This window comes from Haliotis cracherodii, unplaced genomic scaffold, assembly GCF_022045235.1.
Source record: "Haliotis cracherodii isolate W230 unplaced genomic scaffold, xgHalCrac1.p SCAF_7, whole genome shotgun sequence".
NCBI classification, from domain to species: domain Eukaryota; kingdom Metazoa; phylum Mollusca; class Gastropoda; order Lepetellida; family Haliotidae; genus Haliotis; species Haliotis cracherodii.
The window spans coordinates 9,088,860-9,110,211 of NW_027266330.1; the positions used below are offsets into that span (position 1 = coordinate 9,088,860).

At 42.0% G+C, this 21,352-nt stretch overlaps 2 protein-coding genes across 2 annotated transcripts; both read right to left on the reverse strand.

The window, feature by feature from the left end:
- Window positions 1-373: 373 nt before the first annotated feature.
- On the reverse strand, window positions 374-7,900 carry LOC139448646 (uncharacterized). The gene is made up of 7 exons (XM_071230207.1): window positions 7,687-7,900; window positions 7,406-7,531; window positions 5,950-6,010; window positions 5,066-5,238; window positions 3,411-3,583; window positions 1,761-1,953; window positions 374-525 (listed from the first exon to the last, which is right to left on the reverse strand). The coding sequence occupies exons 1-7, from the start codon at window positions 7,898-7,900 to the stop codon at window positions 374-376; spliced, it is 1,092 nt and encodes a 363-aa protein (XP_071086308.1).
- Window positions 7,901-13,823: 5,923 nt separating this feature from the next.
- LOC139448372 (uncharacterized) lies at window positions 13,824-21,309 on the reverse strand. Its single transcript, XM_071229911.1, has 7 exons — window positions 21,231-21,309; window positions 19,455-19,657; window positions 17,708-17,759; window positions 16,320-16,498; window positions 15,658-15,827; window positions 14,883-15,075; window positions 13,824-14,009 (listed from the first exon to the last, which is right to left on the reverse strand). The coding sequence occupies exons 2-7, from the start codon at window positions 19,651-19,653 to the stop codon at window positions 13,864-13,866; spliced, it is 939 nt and encodes a 312-aa protein (XP_071086012.1). The 5' UTR covers window positions 19,654-19,657; window positions 21,231-21,309; the 3' UTR covers window positions 13,824-13,863.
- Window positions 21,310-21,352: the final 43 nt, after the last annotated feature.

A 21,352-nucleotide genomic window follows, 5' to 3' on the forward strand; every position in this document is an offset into this window, starting at 1 on the left:
ATGAGTTTGGTATAACGCCGCATTGGACAATATTCCAGTTACATCAGGGGCGGTGGATCATCCAAGTGGTTAAAGCTTTCGTTCGTCACGCCGAAGGCCCGGGTTCGATTCCCAACATGGGTAAGTTGTGTGAAGCCCATTTCTGGTGAGTCCTGCCTTGATATTGCTGGAATATCGCTACAAGCGGCGTAAAACCATACTCACACGTTCCGGAAATTGCGCTTAAGTCCACACAGCCACTTGTGACCTGTTTGTAGTCCTTGTTAACTACGTGTTGATAAAACATAAAACAGCATCGACAATAGCAGTTTTATTAAGAAATGATGAAGCTGGTGATCATGCGAGCGATGAAGCAGAGGCCAAGTCCGTCCTTCTATTGGTTAGTGGGGACGGGGTCCTTTCCTGCCAGGGCGTGGTCTCCCCCACTCATGGCGTTAAGCACCTGCTGGACAATCGTGCCCCCGGCGCTGGTCAAGGTCTGTTTGATCCCTGTCAGAGGATCCTTCATGTTGCTGAGGGTCTGCTCTGAAAGAGAGACGTACAATGACGGTCAGTGACGTAATGTAACGTCACAATGACGTATATCTAAGCTGAGACAGCCTCAGTGGTCTAGTGGACAGGTCGGGGGTTCGATCCCCGACGACGTCATACCAAAAGACGTTAACAGATGGTACTTTTTGTTACCCTGAGAAATGCAATGAAGGTCAGATGCAGCTGCCCGTGATGTTACGTAACGTCGCAGACACTGTCTGTTTGTTTGTTGTTTAACGCCGCACTCAGCAGTATTCAAGCTATATGACGGCGGTCTGTAAATAATCGAGTCTGAACCAGACAATCCAGTGATTGACAACATGAGCATCGATCTACGCAATTGGGATCGATGACATGCATCAACCAAGTCAGCGAGCCTGACCACCCGATCCTGTTAGTCGCCTCCTACGACAAGCATAGTCTGCGTACGAAACCGGAACCCCTGGAAGCGCTCGTAAACTTTTAACAAGTTTTGGGCGGTCAAATCCGTGAAGGAAAGCCCCAGCAATGATCCAAGCTATCGGGGCACAGTCTTGGCAACCAATCAATTTTAGTCGCCTTTACGAGAAGCATTGGTTACCGGGGACCAATTCTACCACAGGAAATCTTAGGGGTTATGACTTGACATTTTGCTGACTGGCTCAACAGTCAGGACGAATCTTGGATTTGATCCCCAACAAACCGACAATCATAGCCATGAAACACACGATATCGTCGCCTTGTAATTATACCGTTGAAGTGATATTGATGACATTAAAGTTAGTAGTTTTTAGAGCATTAAACTACTGCGTTTAATAAGAAGAGCCATAATATTCAATTTCTAAACCATACCGACAGAACAAATGACAACGATGAATTAATTAATAGCTTGAGTGTTAACATGCATAGTTACTAGCCACGATTCTGAATCAATTCATAATCAGAGAAACATGGTTACCATGACAAAGGAAACACACGATCTGTTTCGGCAATTGCCAGCTTTATAATACCACGTGACATTCATTCGAATTTAAGCGTCATATTTCGAGCGTGGGAACTGGAATTTCTAAGAAGCTCTCAAGGCAAGACTTTTAGTCTTCTAGTCTTTAATTCTTCTAGTCAGGGTTTATGATTTTAAAAACGTCGATGCAGGGGTAACGGGAGGAGGTTTTACCTATGCGTGTTGCTCTTTCATTTAAAATGATAGTCAAGTTTCAATTGATAAAAAAATATTCCAAGTTTGGCCATACTCATGATGTCTCCTGCGGCGTCCTTCATGGCGCTGAGCGCGTTCTGTCCGTGCTGCACGAGCTTCCCCGCGTGCTGACCGAGCGTATGTAGGTGTTGCTTGAGCTTCTCGCCCAGCTGATTCATGGAATCCTTGGCTGCAGAGGCAAAACCAGCTGCACTTGCCTTGATGGCCGTTCCTGCTGACGTCGCCATCTTGAAAAAACGTGGGGGGAGTGAGTCGTGGTTTGTTTATTTGTTGTCTTACGCCGCAGTCAGCAATATTCCAGCTATATGACGGCGGTCTGTAAATAATCGAGTCTGGACCAGACAATCCAGTGATTGCCATCAAGAGCATCGATCTACGCTGTTGTGATACGATGACATGCATCAACCAAGTCAGCGAGCCTGACCACCCGATCCCGTCAGTCGCTTCTTACGAGAAGTATAGTCGCCTTTCACGGCAAGCGTCGGCTGCTGAAGACCTATTCTACCCCGGATCTTCACGGGTCGTGAATCGTGGTATACAAACTGACAGTTCACAGATGTATCAAGAATAATTGACTAACGTGTCATCTATAGTGGACCTTTGCCATCATAAAGGAATTTTCACAATATTCAAACTCCCAAATAAGCTATAGACGTTATTTCCATCAAGTCAATATTACGATCGATGACGGTAACTTCAGATAGAGTAACTGAACCAGCATAAAAAATTACCACTTTGGTAAGAGATAGAGTGTAATTTTATATAATTATGGAGGTTTTTCAGTTGTTGACATAATTGATATAAGGTTTTGTTTAAATGGCAGTTCGATATATTTACTTGTAAGATAGTCGTATTTAAAACAAACTAACAGAAAAAAATTCATCTTCATTCTCAAGTAATAATAACCCCTTCTGCAAAGGTAAACTCACTGCATGCCAACAGGTTGTCTTATCTAGACTCCGTTATTTACAGACCGTCGTCATACGGGTGAAATATGAGTGTGGCATTGGCATAATATGTACCAAAACTAACGAGGCGTTACAATGTCATGGCTGAAACGATGCAAATGCGTTCAATTTTAACTCAATCACTCATTCTCTAAACGGAAGGGTCACACAAGTGTCACAAGAATCGCACTTTGCAAACGTGAGTCTGAACATGGAACAACTGGCTCTACTGCGGCACATGCTACCTATGTAGTATATAAAGTGAGGGGAAATGTGCGCTAAGAATATGTTACATTCCAGCCGTCAGTATTAATTCATGCAAGCTTTACTGATGTGAGGCGTTAGTCAATAAATACTATGTTTTTATGAAAATTGTGTGAATGGCGGGTGCTACCGGTAGGACAGGACATGCTTTCACTTTTCGATTATCTGCTGTCATCACTGATCACTGATTTTCACTTGTCTATTTAAATAATTTTCACAGCTATTTTGTCCCTAATGCGATATGGTATCTCAGTGGGGAGCAATGTAAAACCGGTATTAATCTGGACTAATCCGGACACACACACACACACACAAAATCAACACACACACACACAATCAACACACACACACACAATAAACACACACACATACACCAACACACACAAACACAAACACACGTTGTTATTTCACCTCATCTCACCACCACAGATCACACAATTTTTTTTAAAGAATTTTTTAAAGGAAGTTTGTACCTGTTTCACGCCATCCACCATGGGGGAGAAGGCTGATGCGATGGAGCTGCCGACGTTGGAGAAGAAGTCGGTGAAGCCGTTTCTCTTGTGTAACTTGAGAGCTGACCTGATGACGCTCTCTATTCCAGATATCACAGTGGTGAGGAACGAGTCCACCATGGTGTTGTGTACCCCTGGAGTCGACACAAGCGAGTGAGTCATGTGTAACGCCGCTTTGACAAGTATTGAGTGTCAAGTATTGACAAGTATTGTGTGTCAAGTATTGACAAGTATTGAGCGTCAAGTATTGACATGTATTAAGCATCAAGTATTGACAAGTATTGAGTTTCAAGTATTGACAAGTATTGAGTTTCAAGTATTGACAAGTATGGAGTGTCAAGTATTGACAAGTATGGAGTGTCAAGTATTGACAAGTATGGAGTATCAAGTATTGACAAGTATGGAGTGTCAATTATTGACAAGTATGGAGTGTCAAGTATTGACAAGTATGGAGTGTCAAGTATTGACAAGTATGGAGTGTCAAGTATTGACAAGTATGGAGTATCAAGTATTGACAAGTATGGAGTATCAAGTATTGACAAGTATGGAGTGTCAAGTATTGACAAGTATGGAGTGTCAAGTATTGACAAATATCGAGCGTCAAGTATTGACAAATATGGAGTGTCAAGTATTGACAAGTATGGAGTATCAAGTATTGACAAGTATGGAGTATCAAGTATTGACAAGTATGGAGTGCCAAGTATTGACAAGTATGGAGTGTCAAGTATTGACAAGTATTGAGTTTCAAGTATTGACAAGTATGGAGTGTCAAGTATTGACAAGTATTGAGTTTCAAGTATTGACAAGTATGGAGTGATGCAAGTCTTAAATTAGGTGAAACCCATGACCTCAGTTGTGATGCTGACAAAACTAGAAACATAATCAGAGCGTATCAGATGGTGGAGTTCTGGCACACCTCAGAGGTGGAGCTCCGTGTATGTTAATTGCGGCGCCTTTTAGACAACTGGGCCACCGTAGCCGCCGAATGAAATATGAAATAAGAAATCGAATATCGACACTTTCGTGTATTTTAGTTACATCTGTCATAACTCTTTTTTGATAACAAATGTATTGAGTGAACAGGTTTACATACTTATATGGTACAAAATAGCATTTAAAAGTACCATTTGAAATGAAATAACGGTATCACATTGGTTGTTTTGTAGTTGTTGTTGTTTCGTTGTTTAATGCCGCACTCAGAAATATTTCAGCTATATGACGGCGGTCTGTAAATAATCGAGTCTGGACCAGACAGTCCAGTGATTAATATCATGATCATCTATCTACGCAATTGGGATCGATGACATGCATCAAATCAGCGAGCCTGACCACCCGATCGCCTCTAACGACAAGCCTAGTCGCCTTTTACGGCAAGCATGGGTTGTTGAAGACCTATTCTACCCCGGAATCGTCACGTTCCATCACATTGGTAAGCGCGAGAGGTCCATTTCTGGTGTCTCCCTCACTCTCACAATTTTACCCTTTTTAGCGGTTCATGCTCAGCTGATATATGATTATTGGACTTTTCCTTTTTAATATATACATTACCTTTATGAAACATATCTTCAACTATTATATTAAGTATACAAGGAGGTATGACGTCATATATAACTCACCGACAAGAGCATCAATCTTTTGAACTATTTCCTCTGGTGTCAATTCGAGATTGGCGGCCATGTCGATAATTTCACTGAGACTTTGCCGGAACCACGCCATAACGGCCTTGAGCTCTGCCTGACCCTTGTCAATGACCCCGTGGACATCCTGCTCCAGGGTGGTGAACAGCTGACTGTTGCGAGCAAAAAATACAGTAAATATAACACCCAAATACAAACTTCAAAAACACCACATCCTGCCTTTAAGGCACAGGCGTTAACAGATCAAACGGTAGATACAAAGATAGATGTCTGGTGCAATTCTCCACTCTTACATGTACCTCATGCTCCCGTGTCTTTTCAGGTTAACAATTGACTTGCCTTCGCATGTGTTTGTGATCGGTGCCACCGGGGAGGCAGGATTCGTTCACTTTTTAACAGCTTGTATCACCAGTATTTGACAGTTACTTTAAGAATGCATTCTTACGATATAGTCGGAATAGTACAAAGGACTATACTTTCTTATATAGCTTTCTTATGATATTACGGAAAATGATTTGTAGCTTTTGTTTACTGTTCAAGTTTCACTCGTGCGACAAGTCAGTGCAGGGGTAATATATGTATGAAAGGGTGGTTGAATGATGTTTTACATCGAAATCCAGCGATGTCAAAGTGACATACAGGGGCGGTGGGGTAGCCTTGTGGTTAAAGCGTTTGCTCGTCACGCCGAAGACCAGGCTTTGATTTCCGACATGGGTACAATGTGAGAAGCCCATGTTTGGTGTCCTCCGCCCTGATATTGCTTGAATATTGCTAAAAGTGGCTTAAAACCAAACTCATTCACTCCTGTTGTTTACCTAGATGTATGACGGTCACATCATGGGATGAGGATGCTCTGTGCTTACCTGATCATGTCCGATCTCTTATCTGGTTTTGTAAAGGCATTTGCTGTGTTCAACGCCAGAGCTGCAACACACAACATACTAACAATGACTTGATATGTCATATTGTATTGTGATTTTGTTTTTCCCATGAAATATTATAACCACAAAAAACATTTACGTTCTGGTATTTCATATGACTCTGTAATACTGGCTTATTTTCGTTTGTTAAGGGTGGCCTGCTTTAAGGACTTTTTGTGTACTACAGATAGCTGTCCTCGGCACTAGATTTCATAGACGAATGACGTTACGTCATTTTGTTATATGGTGTTACCCTGTCTGGCGCTCGGCATTAAGGGACTAAAACAAGGACTGTGTCTGAGTGAGGTATTCATGTTAAACTGCGGAATGGTATCTCAGTGGGCTGGCACCATAAATTCGGCGTCAGTTCTAACTAGTACACACACACACACACACACACACATACACGCACGCACGCACGCACGCGCGTATAATTTTACATCTCAATGTTCCACAAGGCGATCATAGCGTTATGCCAATCAGAATTCCCATACTTTAACATACGCTTCCGGTAAGATGGCTTTGTGGCGTGAGGCTTGGGTTTCAATAAGGTATGGGACTTTCAATGATCGTTGCGCTATATTTTCACACAACGACCTTTATCAGTCATTTTCTTACCACCGACTTGTATGGTGCTCCCAACTTCCAGAAGGCGAGCCGTTGTTATCACTAGCGACCCCTTTAACAACTCAATCCATTATTTCTATGCATTTACTCAAGATGTGAACAAGAGTGGTGACACGTCCTTCCACCATATATTGCCCACCCCTATTGTTTACACAATTCAATTTACTGTATACAAGACTGTAGAAGAGACGTGAAATAGTTGATAGATAGAAAACGAGGGAGGGAGAGTGACAAATAGTTGTTTGAAGGAAGAGAGAAGTGTCTTGCATTGAAGTTTTGTTCGTTTAAGCGTTCACTTCATTGAGAAATGAGTAACATACAGCCCTTTGTAACTTCACAGTACATAAGTGAATGCTTGGAAACAATTTGCCCCAACTTTGAGACATTATTGTGCTTCCACTTGAAGGAAACGACGTTAGCGAGACAGCTACAGAAAGCATAACTAAAGTGGAAGGGTGACGTTGTCGAGTACCACGAAGGCACTGTCAAATGGTTACTGGACGCTCAGCTGCCGACTGTTTCATTTTCTACATCGGGCGTAAATTCACCTACATTCCCTGATTTAATTAAATTCCCACGAAGTAGTCTATTTGCAACGACATATCCTACATGCCCTGAAATACCACGCATTACTTGAATACCTACAACGAACCTTGGATTCCCAGAAATTGCATGACATACAATGTATGACTGAAATACCATGATCTGCTTTAGTTGCCCTGAAATAGCACAACACAGCGTAATTTGGATGCCCTGAAACAGTACGACGTACCTTGGATGCCCTGAAACATCACGACGTACTTTGGATGCCCTGAAACATCACGACGTACCTTGGATGCCCTGAAACAGTACGACGTACCTTGGATGCCCTGAAACATCACGACGTACCTTGGATGCCCTGAAACATCACGACGTACCTTGGATGCCCTGAAACAGTACGACACGACGTACCTTGGATGCCCTGAAACAGTACGACACGACGTACCTTGGATGCCCTGAAACAGTACGACACGACGTACCTTGGATGCCCTGAAACAGTACGACACGACGTACCTTGGATGCCCTGAGAAAGTAACATCTTCCCGGCCTGTACCCCGGCAGTGAGCAGCTCGCCCCCGTGTAGGTCCAGCTCGTGCAGGATGGTGTGTCCAGCACTTTTGAAGAAGTCTCCCAGCTTTTGTCCAACGTTGTGGAAGAAGTCTTTGACTTTACCGGCGTCTCCCCCCGTAGCCAGGAGAACCAGAGTGAAGAGGACGACGACCTTCATTCTTAGACTCGTGGATAGCTTGAAGGTATGGTAACAGTTGAATTACACACAAAAACACTCCCATGGACACTATACTCAGAAACCCCAGATTGTATGAAATTATCAATACCCATTTTCCTAAAGCCACACACTTATGTCAGACTCTTTCAAATAAAATTACCGAAGTTTCAATGAAATCAACGACCGTGTGACTTTTAACTTAATCTAGAGTGCCAGACAAAGGAGAGTATACACTTGAAAATTTGATTTCACAAAGAAAATACAAGCGTTATCAGAACTTTACCAGGCTGAAAACATTTGCTGAAACACTGCAAACGTAAGATTCAAAACACAACCATGATACCCGTATCAGATACACCACCATCAATATCTATTTGTTTTTTGTGTACTTTTAGCCACCATCAAACATGTATGCTTTCTTTTGCCCGACAGTATATGTGCACAGCATCTTTCCAGGGGAAACAATTCATTTTCGATAGAAACATTAAATCAGCGTTGTGTTTAAAGGATCTCTTGAAGAATGATCCGATAAAAACTGTTTTAATGATCGACTCTAAAGTTAAGAGAGTCATCAAAGGCAGCTGAGAGATTGAACCTACCTGTAGCTGAGTTCGGCAATCACGGAGTTCGGCAAAGATTGAGTTCGGCAAGCGGAGGTATTCATTATATACGCCTGACTTATGCAATGTTTTGAGAACAAACCATCTGCGAAAAGCATGTTCGCATTCTAGATATTGATAAGACCACACCCCTCCCCCAACCCTACTCACCACACCCCACCCAACATGCGTCACTGGACAGTCACCGACTTGGAAACTGTCAGCCCTGGCATGGTCAGGGTCTTGATAGGTGATGCCTTCGCCGTACGACGTTACAACGTGTGTTTGTTATTCGGTTGGTCATGTATATCTGACACTTGAATTTAACAGTAGCTGAAATGTCATGACCATATCAAGGACAATACATAGATTGGTTGTTTGAATGAATTTAAAACGAATTATTTGGGGATTTTTAAATTTATAATATTTATATCCTCGTATCAAAGGTTTTTTGACGTTATACGTTTTCGGACTACAATGTTTATCGCGATTACTCGCGCTATAACGAGGGGTGTAGCATCACACAGGCATTGTAAATCCTCAGATGATGGCTTGCTTTTCAGAGCAAGCTGTCGTTTAATATTTAAAGAGATGTTTTACAGTTGTTGATGTGATTAGAGAAAACACTAAGATGTTTCTTAAGCGTCCGAAAATCCATAACACGGGGATAAATTTAGATGCAAATGTTTGAGCCTTATCATCTCAGAAACCAGGAGGCTCAGAATACTGGCAGCTGATATTGGTGTTTGTTTGGGTGTTATTTAATTCCGCACTTCCGACAGCGGTCTATAAATAATCCATTCTAGGCCAGACAATCAATTGATTGATATCATGAGCATCGATCTACGACTGCATGTGTCAACCAAATCAACGACCCCGATCAACAGATCCCGTTAGCCGCCTCCTACGACCAGCACGGTTTGCTGACCCGAATCTGAACTGGAGCTTATGATGCTGAAGAATATAACCCTACAATGGAGTTCAGTATTAATCACGGCATTTGAAATAAGAACATATTTCTTTTTTATTTAATTGACGAGAAGGGACATCACAGTGGTCGACCTGAAACGTTGTGTTGATGATATTTAATGATTGAAAGTTTGTTTTGAGACACCATCATCTACACTAAAATTGGACTGTTTGTTGATGATGTTGCAACATAACTTGTCTTGAAGCTCCGATTATGTTTTAACCAATGTGGTGATTCTTTATATAACTGACCCAGTCGTCTAGTGCACTAAAATTGGCTGTGCAGAGTCGTGGGTTCGATCCCGGTTGACACGGCGTGATATAACTGACATGCTGTTCAAAACCGCTTTAAGGTGAACTCACTAATTTGTTGCCCAAACGATGTTCTTCGAAGATTATGAAATAGTCCTCCCTTCCATATGAAACCTAGCACGTTATGGAGCCAATTGATAGCCACAATGTCCATAGTAATATGCCTACTCATTTCATAAATGTCACGTTCAGCTCACTAGATTGAAACATATGTTTATTCAGACTGAATATGGAGCGATAAATAACACATGTCGGATTATGTGAATACCACCATCACAACACTTTCTGAAAACAAACATTCCTTCAGGAATAGAAAAAAAACGAAAAAAACCCACATAGTACACCACAATATGGCAGGCAAGCTATTTCAAAACTACATAAAAGATACATTGTACTGAATTGGGCATTATTACATTGTGTATTGAATTGTGTAAACTAATTTGATTTGAAATATTTTGAATTTTGTAATTTTTTTTTAAATTTTGTCATTTTTGGCGCGATACCCACAGTTATTAGAAGCATTATCTGACATATGTCCTTCAAATTTAAGCTGACTTAAAATATACAAGTCAACCTACAGGGCATTGGTGCTATTTCTATTTCACAATCAGCTGATTATGACTCGGCATCAGTAACATCTGATGATCATGTTCTCTGCTACTTAGCCCGCTACTTCCTCTGTCGGGATTCGAATCGTGGCCCATGGCCAGTGGAAAGAGTATCTGCCCTGAGAGCGGAAGGTCGGAGTTTCGATCACAGTCTGCGTAATACCAATGTTGGTTTCAGGGACAGAAAAGCCCCCCTAAAACCACGCCTGTCGTAAGAGCCATCTAAAAAGGATCATGAATGCCGTTACAAACTATGACGTGACTGACTGAGTGTTTTTTACCCCGACAGTGTCAATAGTTGTTCCTCCAGCCAATCACTGATTTGCCAGACTCGATTATTTACAGGCCTTCGTGGTAAAGTTGAAATGCTGTCGATCTAGGGAAGAATTCAGATATTTACTCTCCTCTGACATTGCTCAAGTTCTGTGGAACTCCCTCTTGAGCTGAAGCTCCATCCCAGTCTTGAAATTCTGGAAGCCTCAACACTTACCAATTTGTAAGCTGCCGTACTAGATTTCAAAACTGTGTATTGTTTCATAAGCAATTTCAAAGTTACATTAATTATGTTTATTGTCTTCCGTGTAGCACTTTCTCGTCTGGATTAGGCGCAATATTATTATTATTATTATTATTATTATTATTATTATTATTATTATTATTATTATTATTATTATCATTGCAAGTTGGTTCCCCTCGTTGTGTTGATGTTATGGCGAGGCTTTAAATATGATTCTCTGAGACAGAGATAAGACGGTTGATTATATCTGACCGTGCCGTGACCAGCGTGATAGAATCGTTGAAAGGACAAAGGTGAATCTATTCTTGCACTTGTTCCCTGGTGTGGGTCTGCGTGGAACTGACAACTGTATCATCGATAGAAACAAAGAGGACGTTTACCACCCTCACCCTCACTCGTTTTATTTTTCTCGCAACTTCTCTCTCTCGAACCCTCTTTTTCTCACTCTTTCTTTTCCGTTTCCCTTATCTCTCCGAGTTGCTGTTCAAATGTGAAGCCCCAACATCTTGTACTAAAACCTTGATAACACCAATATCTTCAGAGTCACCATTCCCATGGCACAAACCTGCAAACAGGCCTTCCCCTACATTCCCAGGTTGCTACCCGGTTCAATGTGTACTTCATGCAGCCTAGTCAGTGAGGGTAAATGCTTTTATTTGCCCTCTTAATCATTGTCACCGTTGGTTTGTTTACATCAGCCATGATGAGTAATACACACTCTCAAAGGAATACTAGAGTAACATTCATAATATGAGTTTACAGTGTTGGAAAAAAAAGGGAACAAAAGTGTCAAAACCTCCTCCATATTTTGTCAAACGCCTTGGAAAAAACATTTCTGTTACTTCAGTAGGTGAGTCAGTTGGATTTAACGCTGCGTTTGATAGTATTCCAGTCATATCACGGTGAGTCAGCTTTTGTTGGAGGAGAGCCCGAATTGATGCAGGTCTCAAACGTTTACCACTTTGGTGAAACCCACGAGCTCGGATAAGGTGCTGACAGACTGTAAGATAATCAGGTCGAACCGGGATTCAACTTCACGATCATTGGTGTCTGGAGTGCCCAAGGGACACAACTATGCACAGCTAATTACAGCGCCTCAGACGATTGGGCGACACATGGCCCCTCTTTAACTTAAACTTTTGAGATTGGAATAAGGTTTGCAGGATGAATGCTTATCTGATGTGGAGAATCTTTTTGACCCTGTATATGAGAATCAATATTATGTTCCTCGGAAATACAGTAAATCTATTGTTTTTCTACACGTGTAAACAGTTTCCCTAGGCAACTAAGAATAGAAATGGATCTATTCTATGAGCTGAACTCATGTGTGCAATCACCCTTTCTCTGGTAAATAGGCCCAGTCATTCCAATTAAACAAACAGCTGGTGTTCCCGTGGTGAAAATACCATATTCAATATAGAATGGTATAATTGTAAGCTGAAGATATAAAATATTCATTTATGATATGATCTAGTCCAGAATCCTTCTACGTTTTAATTCTTTAATGGATTTTAGTACTTCTGTCTCTGCGATGTCACAATTTAAAGCCTCATCATGTAATCCTGGGATGTCCTCTTCAACAAAGAACATCTGCTCGTCCGTTTGTTCATCATTACTGCTAATCCAAAAATTTCGAAAAATGTGCTTAAATGGACCTCGCTATTTTGTTCATTACATATGTTGTTATTTAGTAACCTCCAGTACTCTGTGGGAGATATCTTCAAATCTTCGCTAATTTGATTTTGAATTTCTACTTTTCTGTTATACTCTTAAATTGGTTTACGGTACATGGCTACCTGTCTGACAACCCTGACCTCAACGTATTGTCCCAGTCAACTCACAGGGGAAATCCACTTTAGCTGTACCTATTCACAACAACAGAAGACTGTGATTTATGCCTTAACTCCATGTTGCAGTGATTATCAATAGTATCATTCTTGGTTATATCATCACAAGTGACATGTATACCAAGGTCAAAGGACACACTGAACAGATATCCAAGGGGAGAAATCTTTAGCAGCAACACTTGATCTAAGGGGTAAACACTTATGATGCGAACGGTCATACCGGTGTCCTTACAAGTTATGTGACCCCCGATCTAAGCACACAGAGGGTATTGATATCTACACAGGTATATATTGCCACGGCACCAGTCTATATATATTTACAGAAGTCCTGGTCGAACGGCATGTTACGTCACCAGCTTCTGTATGCACAGCTGGACAGCAGCTCTGGTCTTTGAACAGGCATCGGGAGCACCGACGCTGACGTACGCACTGAGCTGATGTATGAGGGTGATGACAGCGCGGACGTCGGAGTAGGGACTCCGCTCGTGTTGTATGTCACAAATGTATGTAACAAATATAATAAGACCACCCAAGTTTTTGTTTGTTTGTTTTAACGCCACACTCGTAATATTCCAGCTATATATTTTATAAATAATCGAATGTGGACCAGACAATTGAGTGGAGGGCTTCATGAGCATCAACCTACACAACTGGGACACGATGACATGCATCAGCCAAGTCAGCAAGCCTGACCGCCTTATCCGATGAGCCACCTCTAAAGACAAGCCTCGTCAAATAAGCATGGGTTGCTGCAGATCAATTCTTCACAGATAAGAACCATCGTTGTCAGGTGCACTTTAAGAAGATGTTGTATATACAATAAGAGTGCAAGTGGTTCATCACTTACCACCAGTAAGGGAACTCACAGTCTTACACTCCATCCCGCAACTATCCAGCTGATGACACTATTCAAGGGCTTCATACTTTGAACCTTTAGCCTTGGAGTGGCGCTTTAACCACCGACTTACCCCACCAGCCCTACACGTATATAGCATCAGAGATGTGTGTGCGTGAATGTCTATGATGTTTTCATGGCATCAAGAACGCAAATGAAAAGAAATGAGTCAAGAGTCCTTGGGTAAGGATTTATTCAATAATCACTAATATCGGACTATCCAGAGGGGGCGACGGTTGTGGCAGGATCGGTGTTGGTGCCCAATAGAGCCCCAGCGACGTGACCGACGACGGTTTGTCCAGCATCTACGACGGTCTGTCCGATGTTGTTAAGGGGCTCCTTCAAGTTGGTGAGTGTTTGCTCTGAAGAAGAACAACTCACTATTATCAGTCCTGTTCCAAATAAAGGCCACACACTCATCACAACCTCTTACACAAAGAGGAAGGACACTCATCATAACCTCTTACACACATAGGATGGACACTCATCACAACCTCTTACACACCGAGGATGGAGACTCATCACAACTCTTACACACATAGGATGGACAATTATCACAACCTCTTACACACAAACGATGGACACTCATCACAACCTCTTACACACCGAGGATGGACTCTCATCACAACTTTTACACACAGGGGCTGGAAACTCATCACAACCTCTTCCACACCGAGGATGGACCCTCATCCCTACCTCTTACACACCGAGGATGGAGACTCATCACAACCTCTTACACACCGAGGATGGACTCTCATCACAACTTCGTACACACAAAGGATGGACACTCATCACAACCTCTTACACACAAAGGATGGACACCCATCACAACCCCCCACACAGTGGCTGTAATGTCAACACAACACTCACACATAGCGGCTGTACTGACAACACAACACTCACACACAGGGACTGTAATGACAACACAACACTCACACACAGGGACTGTACTGACAACACAACACTCACACACAGGGGCTGTAATGACAACACAACACTCACACACAGGGGCTGTTATATGAACACGACCACTCCCACAGGGACTGTAGTGTCAACATAAACATCACAAGGGGCACAATTGGTCAACACAGAACCTCACTGCAAATCGACACATAATCCTCCACACAACGTCTTGGTTCCATGCAACTTCTTACACACATACTGGTTGAAGTTCATCACACATTTTTGTACGTTGGTTTGGGTCATGTGAGATATTGCCTGTATGAAGTACGTACGCAGGATGTCCCCGCCAGCCGCCTTCAATGCGCTCAAGGCGTTGCTGCCGTGGGCCACGATTGTGCCGAGCTGGGAGCCGAGGTTTGTGATTTGGGGCTTGAGCTTCTGTCCCAGTTGAGTGACGGAGTCCTTGGCCTTTTGGAGGAGGCTGGTGGCTCCGTTCTTAATAGCAGATCCAGCAACGGTAGCCAACTGTGGGAAAGGAAAAAATACATAATATATCATGTATCTGTCTTCAGTAGGAGAGGCACTGGAATATTTCAGCATTTGAAAAACGGTCTGGAGTAATTTCACGATGCCCATTAAGATTTCTGACTAGCCATTATCACGGTTTTTTTTATGTGAAGTCATGTACAATTCGTATGCATCCAAAAATAATATTGCTTTCAAGTGTATCGATTGGGTCCGTCATGGCTCAATATGCCTCAATATACTTAGCCATTGTTGCGCATATCGCAGCACGTTATAGTTTATACAATTCAGCCATGAATGGGTATCTCTAAATTTTTGACAGTCATTGGTGTTTTCATCAACGTTACCTCTTACAAGTCAATCACCAATCATTCATCCATTACTCCCTTCATCGTTGCAAGTTAAAACCCACGTTTTAGGAGACACATATACTCATGATACCGTCAAACAACGGCGAGGTGTGGGCCAGGTTCACTTCCCCGACCCCCTTCCATTGCCCCTCCCTTCACCCATTATGATTATCTGATCCCTGCGTCGCATTTCGATTTTCAAGTTACAAAACATGATTAAGGAGAAACGTACAGTCTTGATACCTTCAACCACTGGTTGGAAGGTTTTGGTCAGACTCTGTCCAATGCCAGCGAAGAAGTCTGTGAAGGCGTTCCTCTTGCTCTTGATGAGGCTGGAGATGACCTCCTCAGCCTTGTCCTTTATGGTCTTCAGGAAGGAATCAGCAACCAGATTGTGGACGTCTGGAGACGCAATAATACATTATGTATTGATTGCGTAACCCTGCCAAGGTGACCATACCTAATACCCAATACCCATGAACCATTCCAAAAGTGTTATAGTAGACATGTGGAGGACATTTCCAAATTTGACGCATCAGTGACCAAAATTATAAGTGATGCAAATTCTTTATTTTGTCTTGTCAGGTTGAGGGTTTACAATCAAGATTATGTTATGTCACGAAGGTGTGTGGAAATGATCCACATGGTGATTGTTTCAGCTGAACTTACATCCCCTCCATGCGTTACAAAGGTTTTTTATTATTTATGAACTAATGAAACACATATCGGTGATGAGACTATGAGACTATCATTTGCGAATTATCCACCTGCATATACATCTTATCGTCATAAAACTGTTCATCTTTGAGAACAAAACCTTGTACAGAAGCTGTTGTCATAATAATTCCACAGTTGTATATGAAAGATGACACTTATTGCCAGGAATCAACTCACTGACAAGCTTGTCGACCTCACTGATGACCTCCTCGGGGGTGATTTCCAGCTGGGTCAGTTTGTCCACGACGCCCTGCAGACCCTTGACCAGGAAGCCAAAGATGTTCTTCATCTCGCCCATCAGAGTGTCCACAACGTTGTGGAGGGAGGACTCCACGTTCTGGAGCGCGGGAGGGAGCCTGTCGGAAACAAAGACCACATGGGGTTGAGTGATCTGGGTAAGACAATATTGATAAATGAACCTCCATTACTATACTTCTGGGGGTTCCTCAAAGGCAGTTCTACTGCAACAAACAACTTTCTGCCAAAGCTTGACAGAATATGGACCTAACCCTCTTTCCATCTAACCCTGACGAGAGAGAGCCTTAAGTGTCATGTTGCATTGGAAGGAGCTATGTCGGTTTACTACCCAATAACGAAATCGTTTGCATTGGACTGGATTGGAAACATCTAAACACCAGCGAGTAACCAGCCTCGATTATCTGCCGACACAAATTCTTTTGAGCGTAAAAGGCAAAACAGCCGTATAAATTTATGAATGGATCACTGAAAATCAGTGATTGACACCAGGTGTTCGCAAAAAGGGTAAGCATGTCCTGCCCTACCGGTAGCACCCGTCGCTCGCTGGTTTGCAGATGTTAACCAAATCGGGAATACGGAAAATGGGTTCTTTGCTTGTTTTGTTTTGTTTGTTGTTTAACGCCATACTTGGCAATATTCCTGTTATATGCCCGTTGTATGTAAATAAACGAGTCATCAGTGAGCCTGGCCACCTAATTCCATTAGTAGCCTCCTACGACAAGCAGGGTTTGCTAAAGATCAGTTCTAACCCGGATAGGCATGGGGTGGACATGGGGTGGACATGGGGTTCAATTTGTACCTCCTCGCACCATTACATTAAAGATCGGTGTGATTGTGTATCTTACTCTCGGCGTTAGCAATTGCCCATGACCCGATTGCAATATATCATGTCGAGTTCAAAGAGTTAACATTGCTGGTACATTATCCATATAATCAATAGATGTAAAATAAAGAAAAGAAAAGAATTCTGTCTCTCGAGTAGTCTCTCATTTTTTTGTTAGGACCCAAAATGTCCATTGAAATTAATATTTCATGTGAAATTGTAGTCAGATTTGTTGATGTAATTTTCAGACTATGAACAGACGTAATTCCTTAACCAACCAACTAACAAACCCAATCAATAAACTCTATATCTCCCATTCTTGCAAACTGGAGAGGTTGAACACATCTTTAAATGCACCAGAAGTTGTACGAACAAACAGGAACATGTTCATGTTCTTTATTAATTATTTACCTCATATCAATACAAGAAACCAAATCATGTTATTACAACATTAAGTCAACATTCAGTATTTCTAAGGTCTTACTTTATCTCTCGAGTTGATCCTTTCAGAGCGTTTGCAGTATTCAGTGCAAGAGCTGAAACAACGATCAGGAAACATCATATACTACATACTCATTGAAACACATAATTATAAGCACGGTGCATCTTGTTCTGCAAATATAGTAGTATGCCCTTCACTAATGACCCTTTCCTGGTTGACAGTCTGCTGTAAACTAACCAACAGTTAGTTCAAATGTGGCAATAACTGTATTTATAATTGTACCCAACAAGGTACGAAAATATGGAATGACAAAATGTTGACATAATCGATTTTGTTTGGTCCAAAGGGTTTCTTGGAGTGTAGAACAATATGGATCATAATGATCATTGGGTTCTTATGTTAGAACCATACTATATATTTAAAGACGAAGAAGGAAGTTGGTTCTGCTTGTTTGTTGTTCGACACTTAATATTCCAGCTATATGGCAGCGATCTGTAAATAATCGAGTCTTGACCAGGCAAACAAGGGGTCGATAGGAATAACGATTGACGTCTTTGGGGTAAGATGCCACTCAATAAACAAAGCCACCAAGACACAGCCGGCCCATTGAGTCGCCTCTTACAGCCAGCATAGGTTGTTGGGGGCCAATTGTACCAGTGTAGATAACGTTGCGTCCCTTAGCCGTGCAGGAATGGAGACCGGTGCATGTTGTGGTGGTTTCACCAGAGTAATATTCGCCTATGCCATGCATCATTCCAAGAATTTCCTTCTACGTTAAGCTGAAACGGCGTGGTAAAAGTGTAATGCCGTTGAAAGCGGTGTTATATTAAACCATAATGACTCTCTCAGAAAGTTCGTTCAGCAACAGATTCGTTTAATTCAAACTTCATCTGGGACTTGCATTCCTTACCTCACAGAATCCACTGAACATTGAATCTTACCAGAATCCTTTAATCACCGGTTCGAATCCAAGATTCGCCCTCTTGCTTATCAGCACAAATATTTCTCATACCAAGCTTAATCGTGTCCAGTATGGCTACGTTATTGAGAAATTGTACTTTCATTACACAAATCCTGTATTTCCTGGGGAATAAAAGTAATTAGGGTTTCCATTGATCCAAAAGGATTTAAATTTTAGGTTTTCGTAGCATTCATTCAATATCCTCCTGGATAATGACAGACATAATGAATGAATGAATATATTGTAGCAATAATACATTCTGGGGGACACCAGAAATGGGCTTCACACATTGTACCCATGTGAGGAGTCAAACCCGGGTCTTTGGCGTGACGAGCGAACGCTTTGACCACTAGGCTAACCCCCCCTCCCCGATATAAAACGGTCTTGTTCCAACCTGAGTCCAACATTGGGGATACACGTCAGATGTTCTAAAACAAACGGGAAACAGGTGGCTAACTCGTCTTGCTGTTCATAACTGGGCTGCTGGAATAGCCTAGTGGTTAAAGCGTTCGGTCGTCACGCCGAAGGCCCGGGTTCGATTTCCCCCATTTCCGTATTCCTGGTGTCCCCCGCCGTGATATTGCAGGAAAATTTCTAAAAGCGGCGTAAAATCATACTCATACACTTACCACTAAATACTTGAGAGATAAAGAGATATACAGGTATCATGAGCATCAGATGTAAGGCAAAGAATCATTTGTAGTTAAGTTCTTTTTTTTACATCTGGTCGTGCTGAAAACACAAGGACCGACAGCATCAAAAAGTCTTCTACATAAATAGCAAACTAAACTAAACAGTAAAATGTGATTTGTTTTGACGTATACATGCCTTGAATTCCTTGAGATATAAGAGTCTTCCCTGCGGTAATTCCAGCGTTCAGAAGGTCAACTCCAGTCGTGTCCAGTTGTTTTACGAGGCTCGCACCAAGGGTCTTAAAGACGTTGGCCAAATTTTGACCGATGTCGGTGAAGATGTTGGCCTGGGCCGTAGCCAGAAGAACAGCGGATAGAATGAACAGGACCTTCATGTTGCTGAAATAAGTTGATACAAGTTTAAATATAACAACAGAGAATAACCAGTCCCTAAAAGTATAAGCATGCCCTTTGCTACCAGTAACACCCATCCCTCTCACTATTTACATAAAGAAGTAAGTGTTCACAAAACAGATACAAAAGAGTCATGTATAAATTTTGTTTTGTAATGTTTGGACTCTTGAATTTTGAATTCTGCATATCATCATATGGTTGAAATGTACTGCGCCCCTATGATGTGCGGCGTGAAACGAAGCAACACAATGCCAATCTCGACTAGATTATCCCTACCATTTCGACTATGTACTCAGCCACACGATAATACTAGATTGTTTCATCTAAAAAACACAAACAATTGTTGACTATGTAACAACCTTCATTACGACTGTCAACGGTTGTGATTTGTCTGGCAACAGACTATGTTGTTGCCGAGAGGAAGAGCCAGGCAGGTTATTTGTGGACCTAAAGTTTTACAGAACATCCAGCATGTCCACATGAGAACAAATTAATTTTATAAAAATCCAAAAACAACTCTTCCCCGCCTCTCTGAATAGGACATAGTCATCCCCGTACACACTTCAATCTACCTCATCATGTACGGGCTCTGGAGAAGCTTATTTGTCAAGGGATTTGCTGGTATTGCCAAAGAGAGTTCGAGTCACGACATGGCCAATGAGCCACGCCTTCCTGGCATCCTCCACAGTGATATTTCTAGTATATTGCTAAATGTGGTGATATATCTTACAGCACCCTCTCAGGACAAGGGCCATTGCTGGTGTTTTCAGATTCGATGTATTTACATACAGCCATGATACAGCTGGAATATTACTTACTGTGGCGTCAAACAACGTGCGCTTACTTACTCCTAATTATTCTTATTGTTTTTAAATGTCCAAGATCAGTCCAATCTCTTGCTTTTGTCTTCTTCAGTTGTTGTGGCGTTACTATCCTTACACCATGACTACCTTGTATTTACTTAATGTTACTTTCTTGTAGGCTCGGTAGAAACTTTCAAGATCCTTTATGTTCTCCAACTCTCTTTCGAAAATTTTTCCCAAAGAGGTGATACAGTTGTGCGGAAGTCAACTTAAGTTACTGGTTATATTCTTAATAAGTTTATATTTGTTTGTCATCGGCACCCATTTCCTTAGCTCTCTATAACGTCGTAATTCGTTTCCCATACGCTGAACCTTTCACTGCACTATCGAAACTTTCGTGTTATTCCGAAATTCGACACCACCATACGGCTGATTCTCAGCAACTCTTCTTTAATCCTTATGCCGTTTACAAAAGTGGAGGGGCGGTCGGGTAGCCTAGTGGTTAAAGCGTTCGCTCATCACGCCGAAGACCCGGGTTCGATTCCCGACATGGGTACAATGTGTGAAGCCCATTTCTGGTGTCCCCCGCCGTGATATTGCTGGAATATTGCTAAAAGCGGCGTAAAACCATACTCACTCACTCACTCACTCACTCACTCTCTCACTACAAAAGTGGAAGTGACATTGATGGAAGCATTTGTTCGAAAGTTTCCCTTAAGAGGGTTCCATCATTGCAGACAATTTAGCTGACCTACCTGGTGGCTCCCTGCAAAGTAGAACTGAAAGAAGGATTGGTCACTGTTCTTTTAAAGTTTGAAATCACGTGACCTTATCAGTGCATTTTTAAGAGGATCTCATCTGAAAGAGTCATATGGAC

What these genes read in the sequence shown, in the direction of transcription:
- LOC139448646 (XM_071230207.1), bottom strand. Translation starts at nt 7,900, where the DNA reads ATGAAGGTCGTCGTCCTCTTCACTCTGGTTCTCCTGGCTACGGGGGGA. An exon ending in AAAGATTGATGCTCTTGTCG is followed by an intron (nt 3,584 to 5,065) that starts GTGAGTTATATA and finishes TGTCGACTCCAG; the next exon opens with GGGTACACAACACCATGGTG. An exon ending in CGCCGCAGGAGACATCATGA is followed by an intron (nt 526 to 1,760) that starts GTATGGCCAAAC and finishes TCTCTCTTTCAG; the next exon opens with AGCAGACCCTCAGCAACATG.
- LOC139448372 (XM_071229911.1), bottom strand. Translation starts at nt 19,653, where the DNA reads ATGAAGGTCCTGTTCATTCTATCCGCTGTTCTTCTGGCTACGGCCCAG. An exon ending in TATATCTCAAGGAATTCAAG is followed by an intron (nt 17,760 to 19,454) that starts GCATGTATACGT and finishes TCGTTGTTTCAG; the next exon opens with CTCTTGCACTGAATACTGCA. An exon ending in GGATCAACTCGAGAGATAAA is followed by an intron (nt 16,499 to 17,707) that starts GTAAGACCTTAG and finishes TGTTTCCGACAG; the next exon opens with GCTCCCTCCCGCGCTCCAGA.